The sequence below is a fragment of the Megalopta genalis genome, chromosome 15 (genome assembly GCF_051020955.1).
Source record: "Megalopta genalis isolate 19385.01 chromosome 15, iyMegGena1_principal, whole genome shotgun sequence".
NCBI classification, from domain to species: domain Eukaryota; kingdom Metazoa; phylum Arthropoda; class Insecta; order Hymenoptera; family Halictidae; genus Megalopta; species Megalopta genalis.
In genome coordinates, this window is record NC_135027.1 from 6,475,778 (window position 1) to 6,493,945 (window position 18,168).

The following is an 18,168-nucleotide window of genomic DNA, read 5'->3' on the forward strand; positions in this document are numbered from 1 at the left end:
TCGGCATTGGAAAGATTCTTTAGTACGAAATAAAATCGCTGAAGAGCAGAATAAATTCAGTGCTACCATCGTTACGGAGAAGCATGCGTTAATTACTTTTAGAGTTAAATAGATTTAGCGTCGAAGCAGTGTACATATTCTGAATTATCGAAAGTTCCTTTTCTTCTGAAAATGCAGTACGATTCTTCTTCGAATAAAAGAATCGACTGTTACCTCGATTTACATAAATTTCCTTATGTATAAAATCGATTCGTAAGAATTAATATAACAAGAGCAACAAAAGCGGCTTAAATATCAATCCGTTGTGAATAGATAACGAACTTTCGTGCAAAATAAAAATTGCATTGATTACAGAATGCAGGCGGTACGTTGACGTTTATTTTTGTTTTTAATCGTTTGAATGAGTTGCATTTCAACATAATTGACTATGCAGATAAGAAAATAGTAAAATTAACTTCTTCCATTCCTCTTTCATTAAAATCACATGTTGGTACTGGTATAAATTACACAATTGCATGTTGTTCCATAATACCAACCAGCGTGTCAATATACAGGGTTCCCCGGAAAGAATCATCCGATTTCCAAAATTTATATTTTAAAAAATTACATACAGAAAATTATAATTCAAACACGAATATAACGGGAAAATGTGTGAGTTTTTGTTTACAAGTGTTCAATATGACTTCCTTTCGTTACACGTATGATATCATTGCGATATGAAAGTTCTTGCCAAACACGGTGTAACGTATCTCTGGTAATTGTTTGTACAGCATCGCAAATGCGTTTTTTCAGTTCATTTACACTTGTAGGTAAAGGTGTTACAAAGACAAGATCCTTCACAAATCCCCAAAGGAAGAAGTCGCATGGGGTCAGGTCGGGTGATCTCGGAGGCCAACTGTGTAGAACCATATTATCGGATGAACTGCGACCAATCCAACGGTTTGGTACACGAGAAAAAAATAATAAAAAGTAAAACTCGCACATTTTCCCGTTATATTCGTGTTTGAATTATAATTTTCTGTGTGTAATTTTTTAAAATATAAATTTTTGTAATCGGATGATTCTTTCCGGGGAACTCTGTATTTTCAACGAACGTAGAATAAAATCTTCGGTACTAAACGCGACTCCAATTAATTGTTAATTATGCAAATCAAACGATAACCTAAAGTCATCAAACACTGACGAAACGTGAATCTGGTCAGAATACTTGTCAGTAGATTCGCCGGCAAATTAGCAGCTTGCTCGGAACAATGGGCCGATATCATTAAGAAACGTAAATATAGAGAAAGTTGCGGAACACTATCTAGCCGCGTGGCGACAAAGGCAACGCGCAGGTCTAAAGTGGCTGAACCAGCACTCGAGCGATCAGGGCTTGCAGGGCTTACAACAGGGTGTACTTCTTGAAGGGTCTGTCTTACAATTATCTCAGCCCAGTTGGCCCTGATACAGATGAGACAGGTCGAGAGCTTTGAAACGAAGGAGTCCACTTTGCGCGGACGTCTATAGTCCGAGTCAAGATATTTTATAATAGATTTTGATTGTTGCAAACGGTATTAAACACTGCGAATTATTCCTGTTAATTGACACGCGTACAGCAATTTGATTTACAGGCACAAAGACAGCTAATGTTTCGAGGTACAGTAAATTCTCCCCAATTTTCCATCAGCTTGTAAACAGAAATGGACTATTTGAGAAGAGGAGATACGATTATTCGAGCCTCGCGACTCATTTTTATAGTCACCGATTCACAACAATTATAAAAACGAGCTGCAAGGCTCGAATAATCGTATCTCTTCTTCCGAAATTGTTCAACTTTGTTTGCAAGCTGAAGAAAAATTAGGAAGAATTTATTATAAGCGAACTCCGCAGAAATGATTCTGAAGGTGTGCCACAGGCGAACGATTTTCAGGGACAATTTGCCTATAGTCATCGATCCAGGTCAATGTGCTAGGAATCAAAATATCAAACATTAAGAAAAACCTCGAGCCAGAAGTCATCGACCTCTCTTCAGAAAATCAAAGTTCACCTTTCGATATACACAAAGTTCATCTACAATCCAACTGCCATAAGTGGTAACCTACGATAATCTGTTTACCAATCTGAACAGTCCCTCACCTCCCTGTAATTTCAATTTGAAAGACAGCGCACACACGAATCTTCTAGTCTTTAGTAGACGCTCTTTTAAACCCAGCTTTTAGTTCAATTTGCAGATCCTCGCATCAGTTAATTTATATCGTACTGTTACTCCAAGCACTAATTTTTATCAATTAGCTTCTCGACCCCAGTTCGAACAACTTCCTGCGAATCTGATTTTTAAAAAGCTTCTACCAGAACTAACGGAATGGTCTTAACGCATTCACCACCTCGTGCCATCCTCGCGGATAAAATACAACGACTTTATCGAGCCACAATGTTCTCGACAATGGAATAACTAACACGGAAACTTTACGATCGGAACGAATGCGTTTTTCATGCCACCTAGTTGAAAATCTAGAGCACGATGCGTCAAGACGAACCCGGCATGCCATTGCTCTTCCAAGAAATCACGTGAAAGATTAAACATTTCGAAGTATTCGCTTATCCGCTTCAGAAAGGGGCGGTGTTCGCAACTTTGTTAATAATCGAGGCGGTCGGGTTCTGGAGTACCACCAGGGAGGCGGGCTTGTAAATGTTTGATGTCAATAGCTGACGAAGAGACCTAGATTGACCTTTTCTGAATGCGGAGTATTCGGTGTCAGCAAGCTGCCTTAATTACTGGCTTAATTGTCAGCTTAAAATTAGTCAACATCGAAGGGTACACTTTGTACGGTTAAAAATCGGACGTTCGAGAATTTGCCGGTGGTCCACAGTTCCCACCATCAACCCATTGTTTCGCGATTCTTTTAACAGCTGCAATGATCAAATCTTCGTTTGAATCTAGTTCGTTTTTTTGCTAGAGGTTCGCAGCGGTTCTAAATGTGGTGAAAGAACTATTATAGAAGTCTAGTGCGTCGCAAAAAGTTGCAATTTATCATTAAGTGATTGCCAACTAAACTAATCCCTCTAACATATAAAAAAGACTTAAGTGATTTTGTCCAATTTTAAAACAGTTATTTCGTTTTAAAATGTGTTCGAATAGTTTTGTGGACCACTATAGGCAAACTAGGGTAAAAATATTTCAACTAAAAAATGAAAATATTTGCAAATACTACTTCTCTCAACATATGATTCATTTCATATAGTAATTTATTTCTTATTATTTGATTACCAGTTGAAATACTTAAACAATTTTACAAATAAGTATTAAATATAATACTATTGAATAAAATAAGTATTTAAAATATACATTTTGAATACTGAAATACTCGAATGAATGAATCTGAAATACTTAATTGAACTATAAATATTTTCTTTATTGTCCGTGAAATGAAACACTGAAATGAAACATATTCCACGAGATTTTGGCCGACCAAGCAACTGCGAATCTGCCTTGACGTTCGCGTTTGCATTTGAAATTTGTATTATTTGAGATACGTATATTGTTAAAGGCAACGTTTCAATTTCATTAATTAATTCAGAGAAACTCTTATGTGAAAAAGCTTATTTTTCAAAACAATACGTGTGTTTACGTTTTCTATAAACATACTACCTCTCGTAAGTATGAAATATGAAAAACAGAATTTCAAATAATTAATAGAAATTTAGGCACATGAAAAAAACGCTACTTCAGAAAATAATTTCCAGTACACCTTAAGAAAATACTGCTTCAATTAATAATTTTGCTACAACATAAATAACTGTCTTCGATACAACGCATGTACAAAATTCAATACGCATCTCATCAAATATAAATCTTGAAATATTATTTCATACAAACGAGGGTATGTTCGTTAACTATTTCCAATACTTTTCGAAATATTTTTCTCGAGGTCCGACCACTGTAGGTCACCGATCGAAATACGCACCAGAACAATTTTCCACGATTCGAGGAGCACGCTGATCCTCCCACAGTTCATTGTCTTTGCCCCATAGACCCCCATCGACGAGCTACGCCCACGCTTCGCGGCGTAGGCAAGTGTCCAGGTGCGACTGTGCACGCGCCTAGAAATCGCCACTGCGCCCACAAATCGCGTGTGCCCCGCTCGCATTTTATCGTTTCATTCCGCGGGATGGGATCACGCAACTCCACGCTGTTTCTAGTCCTCAATATGTTCCTGCGTAGATCCCGGGTCAGGCCCGAGGGAGACCGCACGCATTGCCAGGGTTCCCTTCGCCCCGGGTCGCACGATCCAGGAGAAAGAGAGATCATTGATCAGAGTCCCTCGTACACCCGCCGAAAGAAGACCTGAATCAACGACCACGAATCATCGCCTTGGTAACCGTCCGGCAAAACACTGGGTCGCGGATGCGATACGCCGCGAACAGCGTCGTCGTCGTCGTCGTCGTCGTCGTCGTCGTCGTCGTCGTCGTCGTCGTCGCCGCCGCCGAGGAACAATCCCCGGTTCTTGGCTTCGCCCGAATGGATCTGACAGCCGGGACACGTTGACACTGCGTTGCGACTGGCACACGTCGTTCTTACATTTCGCCTGACATGAGCCCGCTGGAGGAACGCGACTCGAAGGACTCTGGGTTCAACAGCTGACGGCTGATCAGGGCGCTCGATTCCTGGCTACATCGGACCCGGGGAAAGATGGATGTCGGCTTCTCTTGGATCCTCTGTTTCGGGCTGATACTCGTCGTGTCGCAAGGTCAGTTCTCACGCGGACATTGCCAACGGTTTTAGCAAACTATCCCAACGGGGACAAATTCTGATCTCGATGTTCCACAGCCGACCGACTTACAACGACAAGGTTCGTTCGTTTCGTGCTGCGTTCGTTTGAAATTGTGTTAACGCTACACCTACCGAGACGGTGAAAATGATCGATTTCACGTTTCTCGTGAAATTATAGAAACACTTTCATGGAATATCGTTGAAGTAACGCGCAAACGAACGCATTGAATACAGTCGTCTCATCGTTACGAAGTAACGCACGTCGGTTACTTCTAGGATTCGGTTGGTTCAATGTTATCGCAGAAATAACGCTGATTGCGAGAATTTGTTGTTAGCAGATCGTATTTAGAAAGTCTGTTATTGTCGGATTTATATTTTTTTCAGTTCATTGTTGCACAGTGGAACCTCGATTATCCTGTCCTCGAACGTTAGAAGTCTCTATTGTCCAAGTACGTTTCACATGCAAAACATCTAATTTTGTGGCCGTTCATGTGCATAACAATTTGCTGCAAAAATCAATAAAGACGAAATCTGGCGCTGTGACTAAGTGGCTACATGTTGCCCGAACATTTTGTATCGCTCTGTTTCAGCCGGATAATCGAGGTTCCATTGTCCTACTAATTTTTCCGAAATTCGAACATTTCGAATATCGCGAATCGGAAAATTATGCGGTGATTATCCGTGAGCGTTCGGTTGCTTGCCGTGAAATGAAATCTATGTTTTTGCTGAACGTTTGTAAGGATTGCTGGAGAATAATTAGTCTCCGCGCGCTTTGACTCTGTCGCAGCAGGCTGGGCCATTGACTGTTTCAAGTGCGTGTCAATCGACGGGGACAATAAGCCCTGCGACGACCCGTTCCACAATAACGGGAGCCTCGCATTCTTGGAGTCGCCATGCCTGGGAGGCCGCAAGGGCCGCGATGGTCTCTTCCCTGCGACCGCGTGCATCAAAATAGCAGGCATATACGGTAAAACTTCCTCCTTTTGTGATTGCGAGTGGTCCTTAACCCCCTTTTCGCGCTACGTGTTCACTGAATACACTATGGTTCGCGGCACAATACGGTCCGTGTCGAAGACCTTACGGCGGCAAGAGGGTGGGTAAATTGCTCAAAATAATGAGCCGGCTATTTCTCTCGCAATCGCGAATTTACAGCAAATAATTAGAAGCAAACATTTGCGTTTCCCTCGGGGATTATTCTTTGCGAAACGAGCCGGCTCGCAATTTACGGCGAAGACCCGTAGTACGCGTCCCTTCGAAAACGATATCGTTGCGTCACCGTTGTTGCAAATTTCTACGGCGACCGTTTAAAACGATAACATTGTTGTGTTATCTTTGGTTCAAATTATCATGACGGTCACAGAAAGTGCTCGCGCCAACGAACGTTTTTATTCATTTGAAAACAACGTTATCGACGTGTTATCTTTGTTTCAAATTACCGCGGTGCCTCCGGAAGGTATTTGCATTAATAAACATATTTATTCACTCGAAAACAATAACGTTGTTGCGTTATCTTTGTTTAAAACTACTAAGGCAGCTCCGGAAAGTATTTGCACGCCGAATCCCCGTGTCTCCGTGGAATTCATGGTAAAATAATCTTTTCCGTCGAAAATGTCGGAAAACTGAAATTGGGCAATTTTCCTCCGGCTGAATTTATCATCGCATTTGAAGATTAAAGCTTCCCCTTTCCAACGGCTCCTTAAAACTTCACGTACGATTCTTTTTTACTGTTTTATAGACCAACAACGGAGAACACGTTTCGTAGTATACATTACCGTAAAGATGGCGGTTTCGCGCTGCGTTCGAAGCTCGATAAAGCGGCTAAAAAAATCGTACGTCAGATTTTGAGGGTTCAATGTAAAGAGGAAGCTTGAATTATCAGCCGTATCGTAGTGTCAATCATGAGCAAAATTTTCCAATATTTTTTACAGACGTTGTAATTTATAGCAATTTCGCGGTATCTTGCTCCCTAGAAATTCGATTGTTTACTATTTCATCGATGTTAAATGAACGTAAAAATAATTATTTGTGGCCGATTAGATGAGTCTGGGATCTCATTGACGGTGAGGAGCTGCGCGTTGGACAGCGGATCTTTGACGACCGATTCGGAAATTATAAGAATGTCGCATTGCGGAGGGTTCTACTTCGACGACAAGTGAGTTTTAAGCGGGAATCGAGTTTTGCTTACTTGGTTGTAGACTGTAGACGATTGTGCAAAAGCGCGGAAAGTTTGACAATCTGGAATTGAAAGGCCGCGGCCCGTTGCTGAAGAGGCAACGAGATGAGAACGCGGAATAGTCGTGCAGCGTTGCAGAACGTACAAACATTATTCGATGAATATTCTCAAGGAAATTAATAATGCAAGATCACACCCCAATGAAATTATTCCGTTAATCAAACGAGCTAATTAGTAATATGCTCGATTGAAATCGAGTATAACACTGTTCAGATTTGTCTTTCTTAAATCGATTTAAAATTTGCACGTTTCAATTTCAGACTGCGCAATTTCGCAAATAATTTGGTGCATTGCGGCCGAATTTTTAATTGTTCCGGGTGTTGCAATTCAATTTTCAGATACGTCCGCGGTTGCGTGCAATCCTGCAACGATGCGGACGCTTGCAACGGATCCACGCGACATGCAGCCTCGTTCATGCTTCTAATATTGTCGCTTTTCGCCGAGTTCGTCTGACGATGATTTACCACATATCACGTATCGATTACAATCATAGGCAATTATTGTATATAAGAAAGAGAGAGCCTTTTATCGGAACATACGCATAACGGACCACTTCGAACATAAAACTATGGATACGACCAATTAGCTGTGGACCAACGATGAGCAAAAAGTAATATCATCGATAAGATAACGATACTAACATCAATTATCAGAGAACTATTTACGATTAGACTAATTAGTACAATACGAAGTCCGGATATGAAGTATGTTTGATTTCGCTGTGTTCGGGTGGTTTTTGAAGGGAGAACGCTCGTGCCCGAATTGTACAGAGTTTAAAGTTTTTGAGAAGTTATATTTATAAATTGTTTTATTTGAAGAATTTTATTAGATTTATTCTACGTAAAAAACCGTTTAGATGATTCAGCGAAGTGCATTATCAAACGCTGCAGCAGACACACGCCCGGCATCGTTCATTAATATTTGTTTAAATATGGATCACTTGCTAGAATGAGTCCATATACATATACATACACATACTCGTATCGGACATACTACATAGTCGAATAATATTCAAGACGAACTCACTATTTGATACTGCTAGATAGTTTGCAAATAGGAACGACGAAAGAACTGCCATGATTATTACGAGTACTTATATACAAAACATAACCATTAATTTAAATCGATCAGATATCGTAAAGGGTATGAAGAATAGAATATACATATATATTATATAATAGTCATCGCTTGACAACAGTGAGATATATATATAAATATATATATTAACGAGAAACGACAGCAGACTGTATAAGATATTAAATAAATCAAATTTTAATTTAAGACCATCCGAAACTTTCCATATAGTACCCTGTATTCTCGCGAATATCGATTAAGCGATAACTTAATATTATGAGACACGTAAAAAGCTGCATAATTAATTTTTACGAAGGGGCGATCAAGTCCCATTTGTATTATGACGGAAACGGAACAACGAGAAAGAAAATGATTAAAAAGTTATCTCTCGATCGAAATAAAAAAAGAACTGTAACACCTATTGCACCTGCATCGTGCCACTCGAAAAAATTAATTATATAAAAGGAAAGCAGTCCTCATTAAACCACTCGACCGTTCCCTCCACCTCCACGTAGAAAGAACCTACAGCTCGACCCAGTTTCAAGAATCGCCCTGTAGAGAGACGTCGAAAAAAGAAAGGAAAAAGAAAAATACAGAGAACTAAAATGTGACGAAGATACGATCACTTTGTTATCAATTACTACATTTCAAGCGACCGTGGCCAGAAGTATCGAAACTATAGGAGTGTACCTACTTGAATTCCATTAGAGCGCCGTGGAATATTTGTAACAAAAAAACAAATGTTTACTTCGTCCCATCGTATCTCGTAGAACGAGTAGAAAACACAGTTCGCCAAACATTCTCGATCGAAACTGGTCACGAACAAAAACGAGATTCACAGTCCTCCCGCGAATAAAACTTCAACGGTGCCGCACATTTGAACGAGTGAGCTGAATTAACATGAAGACTCGTTATCGAAGCAATTATGAAGTTTTTATTGCCGCGAAGAAATATGATCGAGAGCTCCCACCATAAATCTTCTCTTTGCAGACTAAACAATCGTCTCGCGAGACCACGATTGACAACCACGATTCAAGGTTCACGCGTCCGAAGGCGATCCTAATCGGCGACTTGGTTCACGCCGCGCGGAAAAGAAATGAAACGCAAGAGCAAAGGTTCGCGACAATCTTCTCCCCTTAATGTCTCGTAATTCGCATTTCGTCGCTCTCGTAGCTTCGATGTAATTTGCGCGCGACGGGAAAATCAGGGGGAAATTATGCGAAGGGAGCAGGAACCACGGGGAAATCGTGGACCATGAACAACCGCGTGATGGACGCCACGCAACAGTGCGTCGAATTTTTGTCGCGCGTTGTCTGCTGGCTCTGGGAGACTCTCGACAAGTTAATGGACATCTTGTTCGACTTCCTGGCGAGGTTAATCGAGCTGACACTAGCGGTGATGAACCTGATTTTCCAGACGATTTGCTTCCTAAGGGACCTCTGTATCGAGGCCATGCAAACGTTCGCGAACATTTTCCGGGGGATCGTTAACGTTGTCAGGAACATCACCTGCGAGGAAGTCGAGGACTTTGCCTCGGCTTGCATCGTTGTTTTACTGTGGATCGGTTTCTTCAGGATCCTCAAGACCCTGATCACTCAAGTACGATCTCGTTGGATTTTATTTTTTGCAGCTCGAAATCTTCAAGTCCGAACAATTCAGACAATCTAGGAAAATAGGAATTTTGCATAAAGATCCACGGTCCAAACGATTTTATGAGCATTCTACGATTTTTCCACCCACTGAAGAATAGTTGCACAAAAGACCGTACACTAATTTATACTCGTTTTTGTTTTACGCTGGAATTCGACTAATTATGTTTTATTCAATCAGAGAGAAATCAAGAGTTGACGGTATTCGAAACGGAAAATTAGTGAATTATCGCCTGAAGAGGATGAAGGTTCACAAAATAGCTGTGCAATTTCAATTCAACGTTGTCTTCCCTTTCTTCTAATTAAGCATGCCGTTTCCCTTCATTTTTTGACAAATTTTCATACAGAAGTATTGTTTATTGTAAATAGGAAATTATAGTTTCATATATTCATTCATTCGGAAAACAAGTGCTATTTATGAACATTTTTAAAAACGTTCTTGAATAAACGAAATTAAATAATTTTCCATAAATACATCTGAATGATTTCAATGTTTGTGATATTTCCAATACTTTCAAATTGTGTAACGGTTTGTATAATATTATTAACGTGAACGTACCTGATATCAACGGGTGGCGCCTTCTACAAGTTTTTGTCATCACGTTTATCTATTGTACAATTAGCACTGCTACACTTTAAATAACCGATACGAGATGCACGCAATTTATGTATTTTGTTAGGTACTTGATAACACGGTTGAGAAACGAATAGCGGTCCGTCTCTGTTGATAAACGTCCGCTCTTCGCTGCGACGGTTTTAATACTAAACGGAATACATATTGCTTATTGGTATGAAAGTGTCAATGTCATATCTATGTATCTCTCAGAACGCTCGAGCCAACCTTTACCGTTTCTTTTATCGAGCCCACTTGCCGAACACAAACAATAAGCTAGCGGTTGAAAAAGAGGGTGAGTGCGCCTGTCCTGCGAGAAGAAAAACGGGGAAAAGGGCCGCCCGACGAAATGATAAACGATTCCGAACAGATTCTACGAAAGGGAATTTGCAGGATTGAAAGCCTGTAACAAGTAAAAATTTTGGAAATAATTGTTCGAATAATCGGACGCTGGTAATGAAACGTTTAAACAGACCTTTTGTTTCACAGATCCGAGGAATAAATTTCCGCGCGGCAAGGATGATCGGGCAAACGATTTGTGATAAATATATAAGAAATAAACTGTATAATTTGCTTATAAATACTACACCCTATGCTTTATTCCATTACACATTACTTTTATAAAAATTGGTTCAAGGCACTGACAACAGTCATGTCAGAATGTTTGTCTTCACTATATACAAAAACTGTTCATTAGCTGTAACAATGTGTAAACTCGTATATCAAATACAATTACACGTTTTAACTTGTTCTTCTATTATGTACAGAATTAAATATAAATCGTTTAACAGACATCAACCTGGAAAAGAGGGGCGCAGAAAACTGTTTCCCGGCGGAACACGTAAAATAAATTTTCTGGGTAAATAACTATAAATATTATTCGGCTCCTCTTTCACACATTGATATGCGTAGTCTTAATAGTTCCGTAGTTTAAATCGAGTTTTATACAGTTATAAATAAGTTCTGAGAAACCCACTTTTTAACTGAATCAGATAATACTTTGCTTATGTTAACTGATTATGCTAACTTGGTCGAACGTGTTCAACGAACGCATTCTCAATCGTTGATAACAGTAATAACGAGTTTGTGTTCGGGCCAGGAAAACGTCTTTGGCAATTGGACCTATAACATTCATTAATATTAAATTCGTAATTATAGAAACATTGATGCATCTCATAATGTAAGTTCGGTTGTAGCTCTTACTTCATTTGGCGAATTTAAAATTTGAAATTCTTGAGCCATCTTTTCTGATAGATCCTCTGGAAGCAGAACTTGTAACCATGGTCCTTGAACTACATATGGTTTTTCTCTAGAAACGAGGGTTCCAGTGACTGTCGGTGCTACTATAGTAACAGCTGTATTGGACAGTATAGACTTAAATGTAAAATGCCTTCCGTGCATGACGCGTCCCCTATAAAATAAATGATATTCAATATATAATGATTTCGAAGAGACTTCATTTTAATAACAGTATTTTAGTAACTTCGCATACTTTATCGCTAATGGTAACAAGGATCCTGCTTCAAGGTTGAAGGTTAAATGGAGGCCTGGTAATACTTTAACAAAGTTATCGTGTAATAAACTCGAATCCAGTTCACACGGAGATAATCTTTCTGATTTTATAACTGGTTTTATATCTTCTTCTTCGTCTTCTTCTTCATCCGATTCGTTCCTTTTCTCTCTATATCTTTCTGAACTTCTGTCATAGTTTACTTGAACCCACCTGTAAAGTAATCGAACACTGTACTACTGCAAGCGATTATCGTTTCAATCTTGAAATAATTAATTTGTAACACTTGCCAACACTTTGCAGACACACCGCTCAGGTTAGACCCCTCTTTTTCTATTCCACTTTGTATCTTTTCTGCTATGGAGGGTTCATCCTCCATAATGGAACGTGTCCTTCTCATATCTGTTACCAACCAAGGTCCACAAACATGACTAGTTTTTAATAAACTCACAAGACCTAAGCCATTCCAATGTTGTGCAGCCTGTAATTCTTCAGATGTTACGCCTATAATTTGAACAAATGAAACCTGTAACATTACGCATCAACCATCAAAACCATAATACACAAACAGTTAATGAAATAAACGATTTTAATTAAGTAAGCTGACTTACATCGCCATGAGGTGTATATATAGATGTTGGTAATTGAGGATCCCTGCCCATCAAGATCTGTGTGATGCGACCATTGCCATTATCGAGAGGAGCATGCCATGATACATGATCACCAGGCATCAACATGTTCCCAGAATTAAAAACATATTTTGCTAACTGCTGCATCACGTTCGCTGGCCAAGTAGGAGGAGTCATCTCGTTTCTTTCTCTGACCAATCTGAAGGTCAACTCAAATCCAAATCCACTGGGACGTCCTGGTCCACTTTTTGGATGTATCCTTCCATCTCCATGTAAATCTGATAAGCCCAAACTTTAACAAACAAAAATACTCGTTAGTATTTTAAGATCATCATCCAGAAAAGAAAAAGAATTAAAGGGAAAGCATTAAGGATTCATTAAGACAAATATAACTCCAGACTTGATTCAGAAAAAATCGACTAGATTTAGTCAATGACCGAACATATTTAGATAGAGCAGACGGAAAAGGGGAAGTCCCGTTCGTCTATTTCCGGCGCGTCGCATTTTAAACGACTTTATCTTCCTGTACCCTACACTTTCTATATATAGAGAAAAAGGGAACTATTGAAACAGCTGCTGCAAGCTGAAGAAGGAAGGGTCATGCATCAAGAAAAAAAAAAGGAAGAGGAACACCCTTTCGCGGCAGACCATTCGTCATTCGGCGCTTAAGCTTTAATAAGGAATTCCTGAAACGAGAAATCATTTGTCTTTCGACTGTATGAGTCATCGGTATCTCGTAATCGTGAATTTAAATTTAGGAGAAATTAAAAACTGGAGAACAAAGGAAATCGTCGCAATCATCAATTTTTTATTTTGAATTTAGTAAAAAAAATTAAGTTTCGTGTGAATCAAAGAAAGAAAAGAACCCCTATATGGAGGTTCTCCTAAAAAACTAAAAGTTAATAATTTTTCAATGATTGTTAAATCATCTTTTCTCTGGACATTAGGATTCTCTGAGCTGATAGAATTCGAAAACCCGGTACAGTTTATTCAACTTCATCGTCTTTTTCTAATTATGGTGGACACGGTATATACGTGTCATCGAGGGGTGTGCAGGAAGAATAACATGCGTCCACATCAAACAGAGGCACACTCCAGCTACTCAGCAGGATGACACTGACGAATACCCGACTTCCCGTTTTTTTCTTTACTCTCACATTCTTCCCTCTTTCTATGCCACGAACCAAAAAGAAGAACAAAAAAAAAGTACGGGTCCCATCTTTCCTGAATGAACGATCGACAACGTCGTCAACTTAAAAATCGCACAATCGTGAGCGATAGAGTCATCAATAAAGAAAAAAATGATTAAACAAGTGGAAGAGGAAATGCATAGAAACTATAATACAAACGATGTTAAATCGCGAATTCCGGAAATTACGTTGAAATAGATCGAAATTTTCCAAGAACGAAGAAAACAAACCGGAAGTACCAGATTATTTAAATGTTTTAGTGCGATAGATGAAAAATTTCACTCACCTGATGTAATGCCAATGTGGTGGCACGCCTAATTCAGGACAGCCAGGATTCTCGTACATGCTTATGTAGTCGAGAGGATCCGGACCACCCAACCTACGCAAAGGTGCACAGAAAATCTTAGTTATTTGATTTTACATCCGGTTAAACGTACGTGGGACTAAATATAAGACGCCTCCCTTCATGTGCAACAGTTTCACACTCAAACATCATGCATACATTTAATTTAATAAAATGAATTTTCTTCGGTTTCCGCGCTAATTGTGAAATATTGAAGAACGAAGAAATATATTCTTCATCACGTCCGATTTTCGGATCGAAAGTGAAAAGGTTTTGTCAATAATCTTGTATTATTTACTGAAAGGGATAATTCCATGTCAAGTAATATTAATTTCGACATAAATGAGTGGATAGAACACCTTTTTTCTTCCTCGGTTGGAAGATCAAAAGATAAATAAACGATATCGTAAACAATATTTTTGCTGCAAATTTGATAGAATTGTTACACACGAGAATATAAAAATAACAACCCTCGATCACATGATTAAGATATCCAATAACTTATAATTCTAAGGGGTACGACTCGCATGCATTCGTGTTGCAGTGGCAAAATAATGTGGTCATTGTTTCTCCAGGGTCATGTGCTAAACGTCAAGCATACTCTTCTGTTTTCTTTGCTCTTTAAATGCATCGGTGTGTGGTGAATGCTCGAGGTCGTAAGAATAAATCAAGGAATTCGTACCAGTATTTAACGACTGCGGTAACAGTGAGTGGATTACTTTGGTCTGGATAGATCTCTTTACAAAGACTGTGCAAAGCGTCAAGGCCCGGAGCCCGTGTCGTCGGCGGCTGGGCTGGCAATCCTGGCGGAAAACTTCGGCAAAATTCCTCTCGTTCCCGCATGTTTCCGTACATGTAGAGAAACTTTCACACCTGCGATGATCTACCGAGCGAAAGATCCTACGGGATACGCAGTACACGATCACTTTGTTTACAGTCAGTCACTACCTTGCACCTTCCACCGATTAAAGCGCACGTCCCCGATCCTTGACAAAACTAAAATTCTTTCAGAGCGGACGACCAACTGATTCCGAAATCACAGCGCGTCTCTGAAATCGTTTTAGGAAACGCGAGAAATCGTTCTGTTATTGGACGGTTTTGTCCGTTCTGGCTCCTCATTGGCCTGTTACATTAAAGACACCAGTTTCTGTACCCAATAAAAAAACTCCTTTACACAAGCATGGTTTATGATCGCGCGCATACAGGTATGGTGGATAGACACAAGCATTTGGTAGCCTGTGTGTATCTGGTTTTAATAACTCCGCTGACGAAAGTGAATTTAAAAATGGCGAACAGGGTGGTTAGAAGCACCCCTGAACTGACTTAAGCACACGGCGTGGATGATTTTGGTACCAATTAGAACATTAGTGCCAGATTCCACCGTATGGTGTGCACGGGTCGTGTTAATGATTAGATCTAAGTACAGATGGCGTCGATTCAGAATGAAAAATATATAGGGTGCTCCTAGCTACCCAGATGCCGAAGTTGACAAGATGAGGTTACTGTTTTTGATCATAATTATTGTTTGCCTCTGTGATTTGCGAATGTGTTCGGAAAGCACGCCGACAAATAAAACTGCCGACTTCCCGCAGGAATATAGACCTGAAGGACCACTGGTACTTTGTAAATTTTTGTAAGTAAAAATGCATATTTGACGTTTCCCGTCGGTCTTGTTTACCTTTGAGAACTCTTTATCAAAACGTATTTTTGAATGTTATCGTAGACCGAAGGAGTTCATAGAATGCGAGGAACCGGTCGATCACAAAGGCAATAAAACTGCCAAGGAAGAAACTGGATTCGGATGCGTGAAGGTAGTTATAATTACGGATCATATTTTCATATTTATAAATAATTTAATGTATTAATTCTTGTTTATTGGTTGTGTAGTTTGGTGGCTCTAGGTACGAGGATGTTGAAAAGACAAAAGTATCTTGCACAGTATTACCAGATATCGAATGTTACGGACCAAGAACATTCTTCCATGAAGGAGTTCCTTGTATAAAATATAGTGATCATTATTTTGTTACTACTCTACTTTGTAGCATACTGTTAGGTTTCTTAGGTGTGGATAGGTTCCATTTAGGTCAAAATGGCCCTGCCCTAGGAAAATTGTTTTCATTCGGTGCAGCAGGAGTATGGTGGATATTCGATGTAGTATTGTTAGTAACAGATTCCTTACAACCCGAGGATGGTAGTAATTGGAATCCTTATGCATAAAGAGAACAAGTCTTTTTATATTGTTATTCGATATTTTTAAATCTGTATAGTTACTAAAATGCATTTTGTAAAATAAATTTATATCTACTTGTACATATGTTATCTTGTAAATAGATTTCTGTTACTTAAAAAAACATTCTCGGATTAATTATTTTTATTGTACCACTTCACGTAAAAAGATTCTCTTCTTTAAAAACAATGTGCGTTGTTTATGGTGAAATATTGTACACAAACATGTGAATATGTTATAAATCATAATCATCTGGATGGTACAATTCACTAAGTAATCTATAGACATATGATGGTGCATTTCCACCCCTGAAATATAAAGACAATAATAAATAAACTCTGTTATAGAAGACACATACATTAATAAGTTAATTGGTCTTACGTATTCGAAATAAATAATGTGACCAACTCTGGTGGTACATAATCAAAAACTGGATTGTATATGTGAATCCTCTCTAGTAATTGCGCATTGGCACCATTGATTACACCTTTCATTGGAGAAACATGTTTATTAAACCCATCCTGTTCGTGAGAACAGAGATATAATGGACACAATTTATACAGTGGCAATAACACCATTACTGGAACAGAATAATGTTTTGCAGCCTGAGCAACAGTGTGCGAGCCAGAAATTGCTCTCAGCCCTCCATTTGCCATAACTGTGTGTGTACCAATTATTACTTTATTTACACGTGACATCATTGCAAAAATTGCTACGTCCGATATTAATGTAGTCTTAATTTTTGCTTTCGCAAGATTGACTGCCATTTCATGACCCTATAAATAACAATGAACCTTATAGCTGTATTATTAAAGACTGATCAATAAGCCTTCTAAAATATACTTACATCCAAAGATGGTCCACCTTCAGCTACTATAACTTCAAATGCTCTTGTCGCAGCAGCCTTCTTAAAAAATTCTTCTACTAAATTGGATTTACCAATTGTCATAATAATTTCATTAGAATGAATGTGTTCAGGAGCTAAACTTGTAATATTTTCAGCACTGAAAAAGAAAAAATGTGTTAAGAAAGAGAATTAACTGTAATTAAACTGTTATAATTTACCATGTCTCTAATTCAACTTCAAATTCATTAATGTGATCCATAAGAGCTAATTTCAAAGAAGGCACAGATTCTTTAAAATCAACATGTTGATCACTCTCTGCAGTGAGAATTTTATGCAAAGACTCTTGTGGATCTGTTTCCTCTATTTTATTTTGCAGTCCCGAAGTATATTCCTCTCGAATTATTTTTAATATCCTCCTGACCATGTTTCCAATACAGGATTCAAGAGGAATTGATTCTACTAAGTATTTTCCATTAAGTCTAATTACGTCCATAAGATTCCTGATAAAATATAAATACACAATTAAAATAACTTGTATTATGTAATAAATTATACTTTGTCAGCTTGGAAGCATTGTATGAACCTAAGGATATATGAATGAAGTGCAATATTATTTAATTATATAAAGCAAAACCTTTGGTTTCGCTATTATACTTATACTTGACAACATTGACTATTGTACTTGTCACTTCACTGAATGTTGCTTAGGTATATACAAAATTTCATATATATTTAAAAAAAAAAATTATACTTTGCAGTAGTCCACTCAGAATTGTTTATAATTTCTTTTAAAACCGACATAGTTGCCACCACGATATTATATGTGCCCTTGATGTCACTGGAATACAAAATATTTGAAAAATTGACTTCACACAAGGTTAGACATACTAGAATTCTTACCCATAGTGGATATCGTCTATTAGTTTTACTACGCTTTTGTGAATATCTTCATTCTTTACGTCAACCATTTTTGTCGAGAATATTTTTTAATATGTCCTTGAAGGAAACAACACGAAAGAATTATAAAAAAAACTATTCTAATGGTATCATTGATATCGTACTCAGTACGATGTGTATACGATAGAAGCAGCTGTTAAACCGGA

General features: G+C 38.6%; 6 protein-coding genes across 7 annotated transcripts in view; 3 read left to right on the forward strand and 3 right to left on the reverse strand.

The window, feature by feature from the left end:
- neur (E3 ubiquitin-protein ligase neur) overlaps nucleotides 1-10,470 on the reverse strand; it is a 143,447-nt gene extending 132,977 nt beyond the window's left edge. Inside the window, exon 1 of the mRNA XM_033469044.2 lies at nucleotides 10,266-10,470. Within this exon, the coding sequence (XP_033324935.2) occupies nucleotides 10,266-10,305 (40 nt within the window). The 5' untranslated portion in view covers nucleotides 10,306-10,470. The remainder of the gene's footprint in view (nucleotides 1-10,265) is intronic.
- On the forward strand, nucleotides 4,404-8,264 carry LOC117219710 (uncharacterized). 2 transcript variants are annotated; one of them, XM_033469059.2, is made up of 4 exons: nucleotides 4,404-4,727; nucleotides 5,538-5,717; nucleotides 6,788-6,902; nucleotides 7,322-8,264. In XM_033469059.2, exons 1-4 carry the CDS (start codon nucleotides 4,670-4,672, stop codon nucleotides 7,434-7,436), a joined length of 468 nt encoding a protein of 155 aa, XP_033324950.1. In that variant the 5' UTR covers nucleotides 4,404-4,669; the 3' UTR covers nucleotides 7,437-8,264. The 2 variants fall into 2 exon arrangements, with proteins under 2 accessions (XP_033324950.1, XP_033324951.1); XM_033469060.2 differs by having other exon boundaries at nucleotides 4,413-4,727; nucleotides 5,541-5,717.
- On the forward strand, nucleotides 8,405-10,178 carry LOC117219708 (uncharacterized). Its single transcript, XM_033469052.2, has one exon. The coding sequence runs from the start codon at nucleotides 9,312-9,314 to the stop codon at nucleotides 9,723-9,725; it is 414 nt and encodes a 137-aa protein (XP_033324943.2). The 5' UTR covers nucleotides 8,405-9,311; the 3' UTR covers nucleotides 9,726-10,178.
- Nucleotides 10,471-10,888: 418 nt separating the features above from the next.
- Nucleotides 10,889-15,047, reverse strand: Su(fu) (suppressor of fused). Its single transcript, XM_033469049.2, has 7 exons — nucleotides 14,674-15,047; nucleotides 13,935-14,027; nucleotides 12,441-12,750; nucleotides 12,120-12,355; nucleotides 11,812-12,042; nucleotides 11,523-11,730; nucleotides 10,889-11,441 (listed from the first exon to the last, which is right to left on the reverse strand). The coding sequence occupies exons 1-7, from the start codon at nucleotides 14,844-14,846 to the stop codon at nucleotides 11,376-11,378; spliced, it is 1,317 nt and encodes a 438-aa protein (XP_033324940.1). The 5' UTR covers nucleotides 14,847-15,047; the 3' UTR covers nucleotides 10,889-11,375.
- Nucleotides 15,048-15,285: 238 nt separating this feature from the next.
- Nucleotides 15,286-16,344, forward strand: amrt (TM2 domain-containing protein 2 amaretto). Its single transcript, XM_033469051.2, has 3 exons — nucleotides 15,286-15,624; nucleotides 15,715-15,802; nucleotides 15,879-16,344. Exons 1-3 carry the CDS (start codon nucleotides 15,485-15,487, stop codon nucleotides 16,206-16,208), a joined length of 558 nt encoding a protein of 185 aa, XP_033324942.1. The 5' UTR covers nucleotides 15,286-15,484; the 3' UTR covers nucleotides 16,209-16,344.
- On the reverse strand, nucleotides 16,345-18,168 carry eIF2Bbeta (eukaryotic translation initiation factor 2B subunit beta). Its single transcript, XM_033469050.2, has 6 exons — nucleotides 17,966-18,168; nucleotides 17,817-17,903; nucleotides 17,284-17,565; nucleotides 17,066-17,222; nucleotides 16,600-16,994; nucleotides 16,345-16,526 (listed from the first exon to the last, which is right to left on the reverse strand). The coding sequence occupies exons 1-6, from the start codon at nucleotides 18,031-18,033 to the stop codon at nucleotides 16,454-16,456; spliced, it is 1,062 nt and encodes a 353-aa protein (XP_033324941.2). The 5' UTR covers nucleotides 18,034-18,168; the 3' UTR covers nucleotides 16,345-16,453.

What these genes read in the sequence shown, in the direction of transcription:
- LOC117219710 (XM_033469059.2), top strand. Translation starts at nt 4,670, where the DNA reads ATGGATGTCGGCTTCTCTTGGATCCTCTGTTTCGGGCTGATACTCGTC. An exon ending in CAAAATAGCAGGCATATACG is followed by an intron (nt 5,718 to 6,787) that starts GTAAAACTTCCT and finishes GTGGCCGATTAG; the next exon opens with ATGAGTCTGGGATCTCATTG. An exon ending in GGGTTCTACTTCGACGACAA is followed by an intron (nt 6,903 to 7,321) that starts GTGAGTTTTAAG and finishes TTCAATTTTCAG; the next exon opens with ATACGTCCGCGGTTGCGTGC.
- LOC117219708 (XM_033469052.2), top strand. Translation starts at nt 9,312, where the DNA reads ATGAACAACCGCGTGATGGACGCCACGCAACAGTGCGTCGAATTTTTG.
- amrt (XM_033469051.2), top strand. Translation starts at nt 15,485, where the DNA reads ATGAGGTTACTGTTTTTGATCATAATTATTGTTTGCCTCTGTGATTTG. An exon ending in CTGGTACTTTGTAAATTTTT is followed by an intron (nt 15,625 to 15,714) that starts GTAAGTAAAAAT and finishes ATGTTATCGTAG; the next exon opens with ACCGAAGGAGTTCATAGAAT. An exon ending in CTGGATTCGGATGCGTGAAG is followed by an intron (nt 15,803 to 15,878) that starts GTAGTTATAATT and finishes TTGGTTGTGTAG; the next exon opens with TTTGGTGGCTCTAGGTACGA.
- eIF2Bbeta (XM_033469050.2), bottom strand. Translation starts at nt 18,033, where the DNA reads ATGGTTGACGTAAAGAATGAAGATATTCACAAAAGCGTAGTAAAACTA. An exon ending in TCTGAGTGGACTACTGCAAA is followed by an intron (nt 17,566 to 17,816) that starts GTATAATTTTTT and finishes ATATTTTATCAG; the next exon opens with GAATCTTATGGACGTAATTA. An exon ending in ACATTATTTATTTCGAATAC is followed by an intron (nt 16,527 to 16,599) that starts GTAAGACCAATT and finishes TTTATATTTCAG; the next exon opens with GGGTGGAAATGCACCATCAT.